Source organism: Chanos chanos, chromosome 2 (genome assembly GCF_902362185.1).
Source record: "Chanos chanos chromosome 2, fChaCha1.1, whole genome shotgun sequence".
NCBI lineage: Eukaryota > Metazoa > Chordata > Actinopteri > Gonorynchiformes > Chanidae > Chanos > Chanos chanos.
Window position 1 is genome coordinate 8,525,239 of NC_044496.1, and position 20,635 is coordinate 8,545,873.

The 20,635-nt window shown below is 39.1% G+C and overlaps 1 protein-coding gene across 1 annotated transcript; it reads left to right on the forward strand.

The window, feature by feature from the left end:
* The first annotated feature begins 259 nt into the window (after nucleotides 1–259).
* Nucleotides 260–14,731, forward strand: nr1h3 (nuclear receptor subfamily 1, group H, member 3). The gene is made up of 11 exons (XM_030793633.1): nucleotides 260–486; nucleotides 3,662–3,925; nucleotides 7,005–7,087; nucleotides 7,453–7,659; nucleotides 9,464–9,730; nucleotides 10,111–10,316; nucleotides 10,818–10,997; nucleotides 11,504–11,603; nucleotides 12,485–12,598; nucleotides 13,081–13,175; nucleotides 13,638–14,731. The coding sequence occupies exons 3-11, from the start codon at nucleotides 7,045–7,047 to the stop codon at nucleotides 13,782–13,784; spliced, it is 1,359 nt and encodes a 452-aa protein (XP_030649493.1). The 5' UTR covers nucleotides 260–486; nucleotides 3,662–3,925; nucleotides 7,005–7,044; the 3' UTR covers nucleotides 13,785–14,731.
* Nucleotides 14,732–20,635: the final 5,904 nt, after the last annotated feature.

Here is a 20,635-nt window from a genome sequence, read left to right on the forward strand (position 1 = left end):
CTCTTTCTAATGCAAAAATACAGTAAAATATGAAGGCAGTGTCCAAATAGCAGGCGGCCTTCATATCGGTCAATACTGCTGTGGGCTCGCTCCCATACTACAGGTGTTGCGTGAAACATACAATCTTCAGGTAATGTACAACGTGACAGGAGTAACCACACTTGCTACTGATCAGATGTCTTGCGCAGATTTCCAGCTCTCAAATTAACGTGTCAAAGCAAAGTGGGAGGGCAAAAAAAAGCTTGTCGCTAGTCACGCAGCTAGCTAAACAGTTTAAGCCTTTTAGCCAATGGTTATGGAGTGACAACATATAGTTTTGACTTTTTTGCAGTTGCTCATTATATGAGGACCGTATTTGAGAAATATATAACTATTACAATAGGGTCGTCATTGTACCCCGGTTTCCTGCCTGAATCACATGATTGGAATACAGTGTCGTAGTCGCTTCGACTGATGAAAGATCCTGCTTAGCTATCATAAAGACAGGTAACTATCATTTACAAGAATAGCTCAGCTTTATTTATGGCCTAGTGTACTCAGTCAACGTGGCTGAAATTTGTTCAAGTAGAGTATTTAATAAAGTGCTCGAAATTTTCCAGGAATGCGAGAAGAGAATTACTTCTGTTTGGTTCGACTTGAACAAACGTCACTGCTATCAGCTGAACTGGCTAGCATAGGATAGCTTATAGAGTACTATTAGGTAGATAAGTTAACCGGGTCTTTGACAGTCACATAATTGTCAAAGTAAAAGTACAAGTCAGGGTATTTTTCCGTAAGGGAAAATAGTGAAATATACATCTCATGAACAGTGTACTCCTGTGGATCCGCTAAAACTGGATTAAAGAGAAATGCTAAACAGATAGCTTTTCTCAAGATGAAATAATGCATTTTACCGCACAGGAACGTATTGCTGGCATAGTTAGCTAGTAGAGTTATTCAGTTAGATTAGTTAACACACCCTAGTTAGTTGTAGCTAGACAGTGCATGGTATTTTAACTGCTGAACGCCCACTAATGTGATGTTATCCTTACTGTGCTAACGCTAGGTTACTTTAGCTAACTTCAGTAGCTCAGTAAACAGTAAGAACGTCGTAGTGAAAGAACTTTTGTCGGCCCTTTGATTAATTTGTACATTTAGATGAAGTTAGTGCAATTTTATTGACCAGCTGTCCTGTTCAACATATTTACTCTGATTATAAAGTGTATAATACAGATTTAGCAATGATCCACCCTTAAAAATTAGTTAGATTAACAAACGAGATTGGCCGTGTTTATATTACAATGTAACCTATAGAACAAGCTAGTGAAAGGCGCTCTAGAACATTTATTGAGCAAATGATATCTTGTTTTAGTTACGCAAGGCAAAATGTCACAGAACGTGAAATATGTTTATTGTTTCGAAACATATGCAATAAAACAGATAGATTCAGCTACACATGAATCGAGCCTACTGATTATCGTTCTAAAGTTGGTCTGCATGCTGCAAGTTGTCTGAAGTTAGCTACCATGTCTGGAACATCGCCGCATATTGCAAGGAGGTTTGTAAACGGCCTTTATGGCAAGCATTTTGTAGTAAGCCGTGCCTGAAACTATTGTCTCAGGCGAATCCAGGTAAACCAAGTTTCTCACCAACTATTTTTCTTAAATTACTTGTACGCTTTCTGTCATTTAGGTTTGCCTATCTAAAGTATAATCCACACTCTTTGCGTAATTAGCCACGTTAACTGAAGACATTTGGCAATTAATAACTCGGATAACTGTACTTCATACAGTTAATATGGCATGTATTGTTCTGCAATTAAAACAGTTGTTTTGGCAGCTTTCCACTCAAGTCAAAGTAAATGGCATTGTCTTGAGTCAGCTTACATATACATTTGTCACGTTTCCTATGTTATATAATACTGAGAAAAATGCAAAGATTATTGGTCAGTTATTGGTCTGTTGTCCTAGTCACGTCCCCTTAAAGCGAATTACAACGCAACTTCCAGTCCGTTAGTATCCTGTTCTTGCCACTGTACACAACTACTAAGTAGCACTGGATCTGATTTGTAGAGTTTTCAGTACACTGGAGATTTCTGTGGTTTGTGGTGACAAGTGAAGTTTAGATGCAAGAGTAGTTAAAATCATGAGTTTTGTCTTTTTTTTAGCGCAAAGTGTGTACATTGTTCCAGTAAATGCACAGTCATTTTGGTATCCATTCCACTTAGGTACTGAGACTAAACTATTATGAATTCAGCTACATGTGACCAAATGGTATTATAAGCAGTACATCACATGTTCCTTGCAATATTAAGGAAAAGCCAATGTTTTGTAAAAAAGAAAAAAAAAAATTACTTCCCTTTCATTCCTGTGAAACAGGGAGGTGTAGGAAGGGGGTGCAGAACAGCGGAAAAAAAAAAAAAAACACTCACCACTTCCCCAAACACTGACTTCAAGCACAGTTTCTCTTCTCTGGGCGTACACTTTGGCTTGGCTGATGTCAGTGACAAAAAGCACATCTCAGTGTGCCAATCATTTAAAATATTGAACAAATACACTTATATTTAGTAATACCAAGCCTTTGCTGGTCAATGAAGAGGCTCATTACATTAGTTTTACACAGCCACATTGTTTGACTTTTGGTGACCTGTCTTTTGATGAAAGTCTGTCAAACTCTGGACAAAGGTAACAGCAGACTGATGCGTTGTGCGGAACATTGGACTTGGAAAGAGCGTGGCCATAAGGTTACTGCAAGTCACATCGGTATTGGCTCTTATTCATAGTGGGTTCAGCGGAAGTTGGTTATTTCTTCACACTTCTTGATGGGAGCATTAAGAGGAAGACGATGAGAAATAATTCCTATATTTATACAGAATTCGTAGATTTGAGGGTAATGGTCAACACTTTGGTATGTAGCATCGTACGAAGGGACCATATCATGTATACGCTAGGCCTACAAATTCTTCGAAAAGTAGAGAGTTGAGAACATTTCCCAATTTTAAGTTAAGGGAGAAATGTTATTTCTTTTTTTCCCCCCTTCTGTCTGCGCTCTACACAGAGCACCTCTTTCACGAGGTGTTCTGCGTAGCTTCTGACAGTAACAACTTGGACTTTGGCCTGTGATTGGCCAACTGACGGGTACATGAGGTACCATGTGGTTGATGCAGTGCAGAGCTTGGGCCGATGGGACAGTTCACTGTAACCACTATGACCAGTCCAGACTCAGTCTTCCCATTGCATTCCAGTCAAAAGAGACAGTTGGTTTCACAGCACAATTTATGTTTGGTGGGCAAATTTAAGAATGTCACTGGATCAGGGATTAGGATGATAGAGATTAATACAGATTTAGAAGGGCACAGTATTTTTATTGGGATCGGTACAGTTATTTTGAGTGTTGGTATCTATAGGTCATGTGTGCTCATATGTGATTCTTTGTGTGCATTTTGAAGCCATGTAGCTGTGAGTTGGTTTTAATGTCTGTTCATAGTCAGGGTATTTTTTTTTTTAGGAGAGGTTTTAATAGATATTCACGCAGGGTGAGTCTTCAACTCAGGGCCCAGCGGGGATTTCACCACCATGTGAACGACCGATAGTAACCTCATGTATTTTGCCCCCCCCCCCCACCCCCGTCTTTCTTTCTCTTGTTCACTCCCTCGTCCTCTGTTTTACTCAACCTCCCACAGGGCTCCGCTTCAGCTCTCGAGCCATAAAATCCTGAAAGACAGAGAGCTCTCTATCTCTTTATCCATATCTGTTCCCCTTTCTCTCTCTCTCTCTTGCTTTCCTCCTTGTTTCTCTGTCTGTCTGTGACAGTGAGTCAGTCCAGGCTCTCAGGATTGGCTTTTCCTATGACTGTTTCTAGAGTGCTGGAGAGAAACAAGACACTATGACCTGCTAGCAACACACTACGCAGGATGGACAGGCAATAGCAAAGGGTTATTTAAGAGGTATGTGTTAGCCTCATACATAAATGACTCACGCGCACACGCACACACACACACACAGTGACTTCAGAACTTCCTTAATGAATGTGTGTTTTTTAAGGTATCATAATGGTGATTATCAATGCTGTATTTTCATTTTCGTTTGATGAATGTAGCAGATGCAACTCTGCTATATTTACAAATCTGGAACCAAAACAAAGTTTGGACCGGCTGTGTTTCGGAGTGTAGCATAGTTTTGAGACTGTGGTATGGTCATTGTCCCAGAGTCACCTCTCAACCAATGCTCAGTTCTTGAGTGTGTAAGTTTAAAACTCCTAAAAGCCCGTTGCTTTTATTGTGTAACATTTTATGACTGACTGCATGTGCTGAGTTGTTATCACAGTCCGCAATAAATGAATCGGATCTGTCTGTTGTGTCTGACTGCCATGGCAGACAGTAAATACCGCCCTGTTTCTTTTGCAACCAGACAGGTTCCTTCCATCTTAAACAATGTCTTACTTCGCCTTGGCACCACACTTGTACCTAATACCTAGTCTCTGGCCACTTAAAAACTTAATGCAAGGGATGCCTTACCTTATGATATTCACACATCTACAGTTAGTAGGCCAATTTAAGATATCATTTTCCTATTGATATGTAACTCTTTTATAAAGTCTCTTAACCCAGACCTGAAAAGTGAAGCTTATCTGACAATATATCCAATGACAGATATAATTCACCTAAGTCTGTTTTTTTTCTTTATAACTGCTAATTGAAACAACCCCTCGTAAACCTGTGTAAGTCTAACTAATAATCCTAGCAGAATAGCTGCAGTATATATGGACCTCAGGACTACCACATATGTTCTGCCTTAACTAATGTCAGACTGTAAAGTAGACTTGTTACCTTTGTGACATACTGTAGTAGTCATGCCCAGTCTGTTCACAAAGCCCCCCAAATTGATCCTTTGCTGTGGCCCAGTCTTTCACCTTGCAAATATGATATGCAGTTGGGGGGGGGGGCGTTGTAAATGGTTTTTTATTTTCTTGAGTTAGTGGCAGTATTTCTCACTCATTGTATCAGACTCGCGTTGTGTTTCTACACAGTTGTAGACTAATATGTATATATATATGTGTGTGTGTGTGTATATATTTCAGAGTTTCCGTTAGCCAGTAATTACGGGTTTTTCCCTTGTAAAATTGATTAAAGAAAAAACTATAAATTTAAAACTTGTTGGTCAAAATGTCTGGTAATAATGCTCATACAAAACATAGCTATAACGAAGGCTACCCTAAACAGGACAGTGCAATCTGCAAAGACACATTGGACAAGTTTGATCTGAAGTCGGCAGCAGAGGACTTTGCCGCAATGAAAAAAAAGGAAGAAAATAAAATGTTACCTGGTAGCCTATAGGCTACATTTGATACCATGTAGGCCTAGCCTTTTTTTAAAACAGGCTACAGGTGTTACAGGTCGCAGAAGTTTCGTTATAGCCTACATTTTAGTGGCTATTGTTGAGGTATTGGTCAGTCGTTATTGTTCATTTTGCTTAATCGTTATTGTTCATTAAACAGTCAAACTGATTTGTATGTTATATTTGTTTGTAACATAGACTGTTATTGAAACGTGACCGGTAAGTTTCAGATTTGTCCGGTAAAATAAATTCTCTCCAAACACCGGACTGGCAAAAAAAAGTCCTAGCAGAAACCCTGATATGTATATATATGTGTGTGTGTGTGTGTGTTTATACACATCTTAATAATTGAGCGTGATTTAAATGAAGACAGAAAGAGATGTATACAAGGTGTTGACAAAGCATTGTTACCTTTTAGTGTAATTATCTCTGTACCCTAGAATTTCCCTTGGTTTCACACCCTCTGCAATCTTATCATTATCTGTAATATTATGCGCTGATATGTATGTGTCACTATTTCATATGCTTTTTTTAATCCTCTTTCAAGTCATAAACATTAAAACTAAGGATAGCTGTCCTCAAAAATCTTAGACAGTATAATGACAATTGATTCAATTAGATTTTTTTTTTTTTGTCCCTTACTCTTTTCATTTGAATCTTCCTTCTATACTTTCTGTTCAAATGAATGTACTCTTCCATGTGGATCTGCAGAGAAGTAATGGTTAATGTTTGCTCTGACTCATGGAATGTGTAGTGTGTTCTCTGAAATTATCGAGGGTGCTTAAACTGATTGATTATTTCGTATGGAAGGACTCCTTACAAACAAATCTTTGTTCTATTGGACAAAGTTACACAAGTCAGGATAAAATATATAACACAACATTATAACCAAAATGTTTTTAAAAAATGACCTTAAAATGAGAGTGAGAATGGAAATGCCTGTTCTCTATTTCAGTATAACGTATATTCTGTTCAAAACGCTAAATCACTCAAAATGTTTGAATTTTACTGCGTAGTGTTATACATAAGGAAAATTCACTTTAAGTACTTAATACGTTACTGATTTAAACCATTGTTTAAGTAACTTTTCTTAAAAGCTTCAATACCAACCAAGGAAACTTTGTAGATAACCTGCAGTTAAAATTAGAAACACTACATGACACAGCGAAACTCATTGAACTAAATTTTAGTAAAGATTTCACTTCCTAAAATTTCCACAGGATATTTTAAGAATAAGCCAAGTTGACTAAGAAACTGCTGCCACGTTTAGGTTTTCAGTGTGTGTGAGATTCTGTAAAATGTGTTCCCACAGTCTTAAACTAGTGACTTTGCAATGTCTTCTTTCACTTTTTTTTTCTTTTTTGGGAAATGTTACTGTCGTATGTTGAACTTCAGATCTGTCCTTATCAGCTATAAAATGACTCACCAAGCAAATTGAGGTGATTTTCATCCTCAGTACACTGAAAGTCTGTAAAACATTTTTATGATGAATATACGTAGTGTCTTTTATGAAGAATGTTCAGAGCCGAAATATGTTGGACCCTGAAATGATTTTGCGTATTGCAGCTTGGGAGGTTGAGAATGAAGAATTTTATAGGGGCGTAGCATTATGTAGCAATTATGTTTTGTTACATACATTGGTCGAGGAGCTATAAGGAGAATTGTATAACTGTGTTTTTTGTTGTTTAGGTGCTGTGTCATTTCGTTATGATAAGCTGCTGTGTAGAAGATGTCCACCCTTTCTGCGACTGATATCAATGATGTTAGTCATGGTAAGAGCCTCCGCCTTCAACCATCTTCAAGCATTTTAGTGTGTCTTTGTCTGACTCTGACTTGCCTAACTAGCAAGTGACTGTGAGTGTGCACAGGTCTCTACTAAAAGGAGTGGTATGGTGTACTGATACTGATTAATCAAGTGAATGTATTTTTTTTTTTTTTTGTCAGGACTTTTGGACTGTGCTGTGAAGTGTCTCTGTGTGTGAGCTGTAGTGTACACATATTGATAGCAGTGTGCTGAATTCATGCATGCTTCATGAGAGCCTAAGATATTTCACCCTGTAGTCCAGGGCAATGATATGTGAGCATGTTATCAGTGAAGTTTATTACATTAATGTGTTTGTGTGTGTGTCTGTTTTAGGGGAGATTAAGGTGTTTGATGGAGCTCTAGACCATGGTCTCGCTGCTGAGGAGAGCTCTGTTGTGGATGTGAAACATGAAATCCCATCATCCCTCAGTCAGCCGGCTCCATTCAGAATCTCACAGAGTGATTTAAATGACTCACTGCCAATGGAACCCAGTGACATCAAACTGGACACTGTGGGGGAAAACCCAACACCCAATACAGGTACAGTGTGTGTGTGCGTGTGTAAGAGATAAAAACCTGAAATTTTAGCTTTATTTGGGTCATATTGTAATCGAAAACAATCGAGAACTCAATGGAACTGTGACTCGAAGAGCATTTATAATTTAGGGTTTATTAATTTATTAGGTGAAAGGGTTTTTTAAAAGATATTTTCACAATAAAAAGTCTAATATGTCAGCAAAGTAAACTCTTTTAATCAAACAGCAACATGATTGAATGACATAATGTGAAGCTTAGTAACAAGCAGATTAATAATGGGAAGATTAACAGCGAGCAGATTAAAAGCAACTGACATTTTTACATGACTGTTATTTAGAGGCACCGTAGCCACACTTAGCCTCAGTCTTTTAGATTGGACATTACCGACTTATTTGTCTCACTAGAGAGTCATAGCATCAGGAAAAGTGTGCCTTGCTCAAACCTGTGATGCAGATTTGAGCCCAGTTGTGTTTAATTGTTGAATAACAAAGAGGGCTGTCCCTAAAATGAAACTGGCTCTACTGGTTCCAGTGCTCATGTCTTGAAAACCAAATGCTATTTTACATTTAATTCACATGCCTTGACATGAGGTCGCATTGATATTCTCTGAGTATTTATCTGCGGAACGGCTCAAAACCTGTTTTGTGGTTTGTGGATTTTGTACAGAGGCGTTTGATTTAGAAAAAAAAAACTTTTCTTAGATTCGATTTTAGATTTTTGGTGTGTTTTTACACAGTTCCCCTCTGGGATCAGTAAACTGCTCCACTATTTGTCTATATTTATTATGCATTTACCCTAAGATATTTGCTTTTTCATCACTTTAAATAGGTATATGTTTAAAGTACACCTAACAATCAATTGCACCTTTCAACACAATCAGTTTATAGTTAATGTCGATAAATTCTATAACACGTGTAAATTACATGATGGACCCGGGCTTGTGTACTAGCAGGAGCTCACTGTGCTGTTATGAAATGCAATTTCAGATGTTTAATCATAAGTGTTGTGTCCTGCCCTCTGAGTCACTGTTACCTCATCCATACATTACACAAACAACGCTAACAGGCTAAGACACTGTTTAAGGACATTGTGATGTGACAGTTTAGTGAGGGTTTTTTTTCACAGGTATTTTAACTGCCAGACAGACAAATCCCACAAACCCAAACCAGCAGCACAGGAAACGATGCCTTTGACAAATCAATTATCAGTCCACATGAACAAGCAGACAGACAGCCACAAGAGAACAAACTGAGTGTGCAGTTGGCCCAGATGGTCGGTGGTGTGTTTTTTTTTTTTTTTTTCAGTCCCTCCTCGTTAGTGAAAAAAATAATCTGGTTTGTGCAGTGGAGAAAAAGCCAGTTCCAGACGTGCTGTAAATCCAGACAGACTGAATACAAATACAACTCCGTGTGGGAGCTCCACATTATTTCAAAGACTTTTTATCCATCTAGTAATAATAAAACATTAGTCCCTTGCTCACATCTTTTCATTCTCATTCCGAATCCTAGCTAATTCAACGGAAGATAGGGTGAAAAGCCTTGAAAAACCTACCCATGGAGCTTTCCACTCAATTAAAATTAAATTAATTAATTTGAAATTAAAAAAAAAAAAAACTTACTGCAACCAATGCCATCTAGTAGATTGTCACTGTATAGGGAATATACAGAGATGATAATGTGTGATGGGACGGGCAATGGGAATGCCCATGTTTAAATTAGTGAACTATTGTTAAATTGTGAAATTATTGTTAAACTCTAAATTACCATTTTGATAAATATTGAATATGTGAATGTGTGTGATAATACAGAGGGTCAACCGGTGAAGAGAAAGAAAGGCCCTGCTCCTAAGATGCTGGGTAATGAAGTGTGTAGTGTCTGTGGGGACAAGGCCTCAGGTTTCCACTACAATGTACTGAGCTGCGAGGGTTGCAAAGGCTTCTTCCGTCGCAGCGTTATCAAGGGCGCGCAGTACACCTGCAAGAACAGCGGCCGCTGCGAGATGGACATGTACATGCGTCGCAAGTGTCAGCAATGTCGACTGCGCAAATGCAGGGAGGCAGGCATGCTCGAACAATGTGAGTATTCATCTGTTAATGCTTCATTTTCATCTGTACACCCATCCATCCATCCATCCATCCATCCATCTATCCATCTATCCATTCATTCATTCATTCATTTTTTTCATTTGTTCATTCCTTCACTCTTTTTACTCATGTTGCTATTTCACTCACTCATTCTTTCTTTTATGAAGTTGCGTTCAAAGCATAGTTTTTAACAACGCAGTGCATCGTTTTTAGCACCTTACTCTACATACATTGTCTTCTATGTTTCTCAACCTGTTTTTCTGTCAGACCACAATATCAGGTTTATGTGGTAACCCGTACTCTGGAGCTCAGTTTCTAGGTTATTTCTCTTGAGCCTCTGAATGTGATACCATCTCTCTCTTTCTCTCCAGGCGTGCTGTCCGAGGAGCAGATCCGACTGAAAAAGATGAAAAAACAGCACGAGGAGGAGACCGCCCGTAACTCTGCGGTGGCCACGCCGAGCCCGGCTCCCGAGGTGCCGCCGCTGGCTCCCGAACAGCAGGAAATGATTGAGAAGTTGGTTGCCATGCAGAAACAGTGCAACAAACGCTCCTTCATTGACCGACTCAAAGTCACTGTGAGTTGAGTGCAAATATAACAACCGGTTTTGTGGGTCACTGTGACATACAGGCAGTTATGCTGGCAAAGAGACACAGATAACTGCTGTAACCTCATATTCCTGGTGCAGCGCACCTGTTGTTAAGTTAAAAAAGACAATACTATCTCTGTTTGTGGTAACCTTAGACAGATGGATGAAATATGCAAAAGTGGTCTTGGTTTGACTGGAGTCCTAGGAAAACCGCGTACAATTTCATTGTGCTTTTTTAGGAGCCTGGTTTTAGGAAATATCTGCAAGCGTAATGCAGTTTTAAAGCTTTTGGTGAAAGAGGATCAGAAAAGGAGCCTGTTGAAATCTGACTGTATTTAGAGTGTCTGTGTATTGAGTGTAAAGTACTTTTAGTTTTCACCTCAAAAAAAAACATGTTCTGCCAGTGTTTTTGTGTGTGAGAATCACTGTGTTAAATATACGACTAACTGACTGACTGAGAGAAATGATTGTTTGTGCTGTTGTTCTCAGCCATGGCCTCAGAGTCAGGACGCGCTGAACAGAGAGGTGAGGCAGCAGCGTTTTGCTCATTTCACTGAACTGGCCATCATGTCAGTGCAAGAGATTGTGGATTTCGCCAAACAGCTGCCGGGGTTCCTGGAGCTCACCCGCGAAGACCAGATTGCCTTACTCAAAACGTCCACCATCGAGGTCAGTAGGTCATCTCAAACAATGTCATGGTCTCAGCAATTATCCACGTGTTGTCATTTCTGTTATGTGATAATGGCTGAATAGCAGTGCTGCACTCATGATTTGCTGCCCCCTTGTGGCGGTCAGTGTCACAGCATATGCTAGACCAAAATGAGGCTGTCTTGCTCTGTAGTGAAATAGTTTTTATACTTCACTGGATATCATGCATGGACATACAAGTTGTGACTAAATAACAAATCATTGTTGTGACATTTTTAGCTCATAGTACTGTCTTCACCTCACTTCATTCCTCACTCAAACTCACTCTCACACACTCTCTCTCTCTCTCTCTCTCTCAAAGCACACAGTGTCCCTCTATATGTGTCATCTATGGGTATCTCTAATGCTCGGATCACAATTAAAATATGGGCTGTTGTTTTGTGGTTTTTGCGCTTCAAATTCTCTGCGCATTGCATCTGATGTTTATGTATTTATTTATTTTTGTTGTTTGCTGTTGTCTTCCTCAGATCATGCTGCTGGAGAGCTCACGGCGTTACAACCCTGCTATAGAGAGCATCACTTTCCTCAAAGACTTCAGCTACAATAAAGAGGACTTTGCCAAAGCAGGTAGAACAGGGGAATAGTATATAGGATATACACAGAAGCTTGTTTGTGTTTGAGTGGCTTTGTTGCCTCTGTCTCTGGAGGGTGGAGACAGTTAGACGTGCTGTGCATCATTTACAGTGCGGGGGAAAAACTGTGTGAACAGCAAGTCAGAGACAGCAAGGCTTTGTTTTTGATCTTTAGCAGTTGTGTGAAGGATCACCATGCTTCCGAATGGCATTTTACACGTTTCAGTCTGAAAATGTCTCGATTCTCATGGGATCACGCTGCCCGATTGTGATAATGTAGTGGGAAAATGCAGAAAGTAAAGATGTTTTTCTAGCATTTCTTCAAGCCGGTCATATTCAAAGCAGCATACTGGACAAGCGTCTCTGCTGTCTTTGCTAACATTATTTTAGCTCATTTGCTAAAAAGATAACTAAGCTTGGTGGATCTGTTACAGAACCTGTTTTTTGATATTTCAGCCTCAGTCAATCAGTGGAAAGTGTGAACATGGTGAAGTGACGGCAGAGAGAACCTGCTGTATGAAACATTTTTAAAAGTGTTCCATAACTTCCATAATGCAAATGCAGTAATTTCAATCTAAGTCTTATCCCTGTAATCGAAGGTATAAAGTGGCCCATAATGACCTTTGACAAAAAGCAGTCTTTTCATTCTTAGATTGGGGGAGTGGAAACCCACAGGCTGCACAACTCAGTGCTAGTCTGTCACCTACTCACCGAGAGCTTGATTCAAGGACTGTATGATAGATGAATGAGTTCAATGAGGTGTGCTAGTACTTGGTTTGAATAAGAATGTGCTGTCCCATAAGCCCTTGCTCAGAACTGGGATTAGGGCTGTTTTTTGTCCCTGGTTGACCTCTGCTCTACTTGGCTCTCCCACAGGGCTGCAATTCGAGTTCATCAACCCCATCTTTGAGTTTTCCAAGGGCATGAATGACCTGCAGTTGGACGAAGCAGAGTATGCACTGCTCATTGCCATCAACATCTTTTCTGCGGGTCAGTATAACCCTGCAACGAAGGCTTGTTTACCCACACGCTCTGTACGTCATCTTTAGTTACACAAGAGCCATGCACTTAAACATAGACTTCACTGCAGTTAGGTTGTGACAGACATCCGTGCATGTGAGCTCTGGTTGCTTTTGAGAGTGTTTTTTTTTTTCTTTATTCCTCGGTCACTGTCTTTGCTCATTCTGACAGTAAACATCAAAGTTAACACTTGTTGCACTACCCTGAAGAAAAGCTTTGATACTGCAATCTGCCCTTATTCATCACACAGGAAAACGACACTTGAAGCGGTAGTGATGTGAAATGGCAGTGTAACGCATATTCATACTGACATTTTCATGTTGACTACGCACACACCCACTGAAACTCTCAAACACTTCAGTGATTTGTCATTGAAACCATTAGCATGAATATGGCTCACTCTCTGCATTGTGATGATATGTGTGTGATATGTTTGTCCACCCATCACTCAGACCGGCCAAACGTGCAGGACCATGACTTAGTGGAGAGGCTGCAGCAGCCGTATGTGGACGCGCTCCATTCCTACATAAGAATAAAAAGACCAAACGTAAGTGTATGAAACGGTGTTGAACATGACTATTAGGATTCAGAGCACTGAGTGGTCTGGAAAAGGATTGGAAGAGTAGAAAAGCTCAAAACTGTCAGGACAAATGTTACATATATTGGAAAGTTCTAAAAACGTAGAAATTGTCGTCAGGTTTGTAACCACTTGTAACCAGCGTTGTTTAAAAGCATACTTTGTATTGGTGACTTTAAGCTTTGATTATGTAAATGACACTTGCTGATGGTAAACGTGTGTCTCATTCCATTGAGGACGAGACTTGGTAGTAAAAAGTTGTAAAGGAGGTGTGCCTTTGATAAGTGTGTTTGCGCGGGAGTGTGTGCGTGTGTGACAATTTTCTGGAATTATGCCAGCACTCTTGCGTTCTCTGAACTCTCTGAGCATGTCTTACTGGCAGTTAAAAGCGTGTATGTATTTAATAGCCTGTCTTGTCCCCCTCACGTACAGGACCACCTGATGTTCCCTCGCATGCTGATGAAGTTAGTGAGTCTCCGGACTCTAAGCAGCGTCCATTCTGAGCAGGTCTTCGCCCTACGCCTCCAGGACAAGAAACTGCCGCCGCTGCTTTCCGAAATTTGGGACGTGCATGAATGACCCTTGCCAGCCCCTCTCTTTTCGGTGGACAGAAAGAGACACGGCGGCCGGGGGTGACTCTGGGCTTCTGAGGACAGTAATGTGGCAGGGGCATTTCCTAATGCTGTCTCTCAGGCAGAGACTCTCTTCTCTTGTCAACACAACCCTTTGGAAGTGTGGTTGTTCATCTTCCTCTTCAATGCATTTGTATTTTTCCTTTGCAGGATACTGCAAGTTTAATGCCCTGTGACGTATATATGAACTGTAACCCGTTAGTGCTTTGGGACTGCTCCGATCCACTATCAGGGTTTACCGCAGCAGTCAGGCTTGTGTTTCCAAGGTTGCAACTCTGGGACTTGCGTGCAGATGGATGGTGTTTGGCAATTCATTTTCTCTGTTGTTTTTACTTGATTACCAAAAGCTTTGAGCAGGTCTTGGCAATGGTGTTTTTTGCTCATTCCTTCACAGTAACTCTGGTTGGATAGCCCCTGTCAAAGGGCTGCCTGATTGGTGCAGTAACACCATGAAGGAACGCTCAACCCCAGCTGTGAGAGCCTGTTCATTTTCAAGTGCTCTCCTGTACTCAGACCCCCTATGCTTTCATTAGCTCACTGATAAATTACACTTGCACAGTAAGCAGGCAGAAATATTTTTAGGCCCATGCATAATACAGTACTGATTTTTACTCTGGTAACGTAGTGGCAAGGTTTCCGTAAATGTGACAAAGCTCAAGTCAGTACCTCACAAACAGAAGCCCAGTGGTTCACACGCAGGGATTGGCGATATTGACGGAACTGTCGTCAACGTAAACAACGTGCTGCTCAATTTACAAGATCTCCTATAGTACTGTTTGGCGTGACACCTCACATTTATGAGACCTGTTCAGAAATAAGTGTCATTACACCAGAGATTATCCCATTATCCCTCACTTTTCCTTAGTCATTTACCTTTTGGTTGATCACCCCCCCCCCCCCAAATCACAAGGTAGCTTCATTGCCTTTTCTGTTGTTCACCAGCTGCTAGATTGCCACCTGAAAGAATGACTCTTGTCATCAACTCTCTTTCTTTCTTTCTTTCTTTCTTTCTTTCTTATTTTGGACATTTGTGTTCTATTTAACCACATGCTAACATTGAAGTGCCATGCACCCAACTGAGCACTGTAGCTATAGAATAGCAGTTGAGCTCTTTAACAGCTGCGGTTCACTGTAACCTCTCCGTCCCGCTAAAATGATATCAACAGCAGTTCATTCACATGTGATGATAATAAGTTCAAACCTTGTCTTCCTAACTTGAGATTAAACACAGAATTTTTCGGTTGTTCAAATACGCATTGCATTTATATTCCTTGTCGGTTTTTAATGATGACTCCCATGTCTTTAAAATACTTTCTTTATTTTCTTCAGTTCCTACGCATTCCCACTAGATTTAACCACTGTTGCAAACAATTTTCGCTTTACTGTTTTCATAGTTTGACTGGTGATTTCAGATGGACTTTTGGGTAAATTTAATGCAGTCCCAGTCATGTAATGGTCAGTTAGTAATTTACATTGTTTTATTTGTTTTTTTTTTTTGTTCACAAATCTTTGTTGAAATGATTATTTTGTTTGACTAAAGTAGAAAAATAAGACTTAAAAAAAAAAAAAAAGAACTCCTTTCTCTGTATGTGTTCAATGAACAGGGGGCTTCTAACTGATTAGTTAATATATTAACTAATGCGTGGCTTCCCCTCTCTGGACCTCTGTATAACGTGTAGAAACGGAAAACCTCAAACGGAGCTTGGAGAACAGTAGATGTAAGGTTAGACACTGTTGCACAGCTGCGGTAGGACAGTAAGAAGGGATTGGTAGTAGGGAACAGTGTAGTGAGGAGAGTCTGAGCTTTGGCTTTTGCCAGCATTTATATCAATGCAAATCTCTAACAAATGTGACCACATGTGTTCTTAGGATGGTTGCTCTTATTTGTATTACATTTTAACTGACTGATGTTTTTTTGTTTTTTTTTTTCCCCCTTACCCTTGTACATTTATGCATGAACTGAAATTGTTTCAAGACAGACAGGTCTGATTAGCCAATGAGGCTCAGTTATGGCCTGGGGGACTTCTCAGTCCTTAATGTCGGTGTGCCAGTATTACCTACTGGAGCTAACTTTGGATATACACAACTAAGAACATCTCTAACAGATAGAGCAGCTGGTCTTTGGATACCCAACTGTGTGTAGATCTCCTTCAGATGTCTTAATGATGTCTTAAAGAAACAACAGTTTGTTCTAAGAGAACTCCTTTGCCATTCATTTTTTTGGGAGGGTGGGGGGCGGGGCTATAGAAATTTATAACTGCCATCATGTCCTTGATTTCTGATGATGTGATGCTAATATACAGTCTGTATGAAAAATGAAAATTAGGTAATGAGTAGTCTTTTAAAACTAAAATCTGTCTGTCAGAGAATTTACAACTTTCCGCAGATTTGAAGTGTTTTCTTTACGTCAGAAATTGTGGGGAGACTATGTACCCTGTAACTACATATTATGTAAAATTATTGATTTCTTCTTCTTTTGGTGGGGGGTTGGGGGGGGGGGGGGGGGTTGGAAATGCTCCTTTTTATTGGCGGACATTATTGTGCTGAAGTCTGTTTATCTGTTTGAGGTATCTACTAACTCGGTCACTCAGTTCATTCAAATTACTATTGTTATTTATATGAGTTTTCTCCTGCATCCACATTGGGCCAGCCAGAGGTAGCACATCAAATCAATGTATGTTTTCATTATTGCATTGCCTGCTTTCTAAATTTAGCCTATTGTTCAACCCTCATTCATTACATTTGTTGTCTTTTGGCAGGAGATTATATCACTAGGTGAATGTTGAATACAAATTGATTGTAATTATAATTTATTTTTTCATCCTGCTGTGTGGACCTTTTACTCTAATGAATTTGATCTACAGTGGTGAGGCATCAAATGACATTGACATAGAAATGCAAACTTATTGTGTTAAAGCCTTAAATATTTGGATACACTGCTTTCTAGGTGTAAATTAAAAGCTGACATATATATATCTATATATATATATATTTGTTTGTTTAAAATGCTGAAACTGTAGAAGACTAAGCACCTCAAATATTCTTCATACAGAAATATATAGACCTGCAACCATTCAATGTCTCTACTTTTTCATGTTACAGTAATTTTTAAATGAATTTTGCTCAGTCTCAGAACTTCTGCTGGTTCAATTGCTCCTTCAGCCTTTTCTCTTTTTTTTGTCTCACCCATTCTCTGCACCAATGGAGGAGGAGAAACAATTTCCTCCACCCACCTCCTCCTCAGCTACTGCAGACAATTTTGTTTATTACTTTTATTACTTCCAGGGTGAAATGCAGTCGACCCGCCTTATCCATGGGTATATGGTTCCAGGACCCCACCATGGATGCTCAGAACACTTATATAAAATGATGTAATTTTACCCTATACGTGTTCATAACTTGAAACCCCACCTGTTGGTAGTACTAAGAACTGCTAAAACCCACCTAAACCATGCTGACTACAGTATTCTAGCATACTGTATGCCACCATAAGAATACAATTTACTGTACAGTAATGCTGTACACCAACATACATCCATAAATGTACAGTACATTACTAACATATAATGGAACATCTGAAAAAGAAAAAGATCAGTAACAAACAAAGAATTAAAATGCGTGCAGGAATTTCAAATGTTCTTTTTCCAGAATATTCTAGATTCTCTTTTTAATATTTTCGAACCACGGTTGGTCAAAACCACAGATGCCAATCCTGCAGATAAGGTGGACCGACTGTACGTACACGAGTACAAGGAAGTCTGTGTTCATGATTTTAGCAGTGCGGGGTGTTATTGTGCCGGCTTTTGGGCGTAATAGTTTAAATAGCCTACTGATTTTGTCACTCTTTAAAATGCTTACTATTTACATGTAGCATACAATATTTTGTAGTATGAGATCAGGTGAATTCCAAGATTTTTTAATGTGCAAAAAAGTGGCACCTTAAGGCAAGAGCTTAGTTAGATTGTTACACCAACCTTTTATTTGGACCCAAGCAACTCTTTGGTATTTCTGTGAAAAACTGTATTAATGTACAGTTCAAGTTAAAATTTCACCCATGCGACGATTATTCAGGTACAAGTACGTGGTTCCCACAAGCATCAGTCAAAGCAACATATGGGGAGATAAAGGTGCTTTTGATTTTGGTTTGTATGAGTTTGTTTTAGGGATTAGATGTGTTGTAAAATCAATGAAAAATATTGGGATAGTAAGAAAACTTCGAAAGACCAATGACGGTATATTTAAAGTCCAAACCCAGTATTGAACTTGTTATAGTGTCAGTTTCTCTCTTTCTCTCTCTCACGCTCACACTCACTCATTACTTGCTTGCTCACTCGCTCTCTCTTACTCTACCCACAGTTCACCCTCAGTTTGGTCCCAGCAGCTCTGCAGCTGTTAACAGGATCAGTATCCTTGACAGAAATTACAGTCATCTTCATTTATTTTGAAGTCTTAATTGGTGAGAAAGAAGGGAAAGGGTATCAAATTTTTTATTAGCAATTTTATTATATGTCATATTTCCATTCCATTTCCACATTCTACACAATGTTCAAAATCAATGAAGTGTACAAACATAGCTTAGAAAAACCCCACACCTCATCCAAACTACAATTTCCTCTACAGCTATTAACAGCTATCTACAGCCCTTAAAATCTCCTTGCTGAGCTATTAAAACAGGACAGGGCTGGTAAGAGGTAGCAAGTCTAATCAGTGTATGTTTTCATTTTTCCTGTAAATACATTACAATATAATAATTAAGTTATGTCAGGATTTTAGTCTTTAGTTAATATATTTATAATGTCAACAAAATATCTGCTGAACTATATAAAATATCACAGTACAATTCAGAGAACCCATATGTTGATGTCTGGATTATCCTTCCCAGAGACAAAAAAGCAAGTAAAGCTTCAGAAAACACTCATACTTTTTTAAGCCAACATACAGTTTGTTTTCATTCCTTCTAGTGATTGTTGATATTTTTGCTCAAAACCACAGCTATTGTACTGTTTTCTGGTTGATGCCTTTCGTTTTCTCTCTCTCTTTTCTCAGCTCACCTTCATTCTGGTCCCTGCAGCTGTTAACAGGATCAGTATCCTTGCCAGAATTACAGTCATCTTCATTTAGTTTGAACTCTTAATTGGAGAACGGATGAAAAAGATGGCACAGGACGTCAAATGTTTTATTTACATTATATTGTTTCCCATATTTCCATTCCATTTCCATTTTTTACACAAGGTTCAAAATCAATGAAGTGTACAGATATAGCTAAGAAATCCCCACACCTCATCCAAAACTACAATATCCTTTACAGCTATTAACACTGGATAAACACTGGGGCATATCATTTCAAATTCAAGTTGCCCATGTTATATATATATACACAAACACACACACACATACATACATATGTGTGTGTGTGTAAATATATATATATATATAAAATAAAGAGTTTATATAAATATGCATAAAAGTTATATGAGTAACCAGAGTATGAAATTGTAGTAACTGCTATAATTACATTACAATATGACAACTAAGTTGTTTCAAGTTTTCACTCTTTAGTTTTTAGAATGTCAACAAAATATCTATCGAAATATGTAATATATTGCAATACAATTCAGAGAACCCATAGGCTGATGTCTGGATTATCCTTCCCAGAGACAAAAAAGTTCCCAGAAAGTATGCAGTACATACCTTTTCTTCAAGAATGTCTATTTCAGTACCTCAAGGTCACTTGATTCACTCCTCAAAGATACAGATGATGGACCACTGAAGAGGTCTTGCATTACTGGTAGCAGCTAATTGTCTGAGCAGCCTTTGTATACATAGGTACAGTATATAAACATTTGCCATATTTGGCAGCAGGGATCAGTTCCGTTTTTCTTTTCTGAAGTAAATGAGATTGGGCATCAAAGAGTTAATGGAAAAGGCTCGTCATTTATATCACATGCAGATTAAGTGTCTGTGCACAGTACAGTAGCTGAGGAGGGGCAGTGAGAAAACTGAGGTCAAATTCATTTCAAGGTCGTTAGAGAGATGGTAGAGCAAAAAATAGCCAAAGAACTTAACATCACAAGTATAGAGTTTTAACTAACAACAAATCAGTATGAAGCTGTTGTGACAACTATGAACCTTAAAAGGTTTTTTTAATCATTTTTCTGGGTGATTGGTTTTTCTGCTCAAGGTTACCCAGCAGGCCTGATACCCTTTTTACACCTTCACCCACAACCCTATCACTGGGTGTGTTTTCACACCTTTTTCTCCTTTGTAAGCAATGAGCAGTGTCCCGTGGAAAAACACCTGTTTCATATGTCTTTTTATGTGTTTAGGAGTCAGCAGTTCTTGAGAGGGAAAAAAGATAAATAATTGCGGGAAATTATACTAAATGGTAGTTGTACGTGTTTCAGAATTGTTCAGCCTGAGTTTATGTGATTGATCAAGAACTGGTAAAAGTTTGTTCATTTGAAGTTGGCAAGAGCAGTGTCCCAAAGTTGCATTTTTACATGGTTGCAATAGTGCCACAAAATGACCAATCAGGAGGCCTACAGAGTGTGAATTATCAGCATGCCCCGTTTTAGCATACCAGAATTTACCCGTTTTAACTTACTGTAAGTGAGTGTAAAACAGTATAGAAATGGGTCAGATGAGTTGGGGACACTAAGATCAAGGGTACATGTCAAATGGTTTTTAAGTAGTAAAGTACATGTGTAGGGAGATGTTGAAATCATATATGTCTGGCATGGCACCCAGTATCTGACAATAACCGACACAGCTTTAAGGAAAGGTGTTATGACTGCAGTG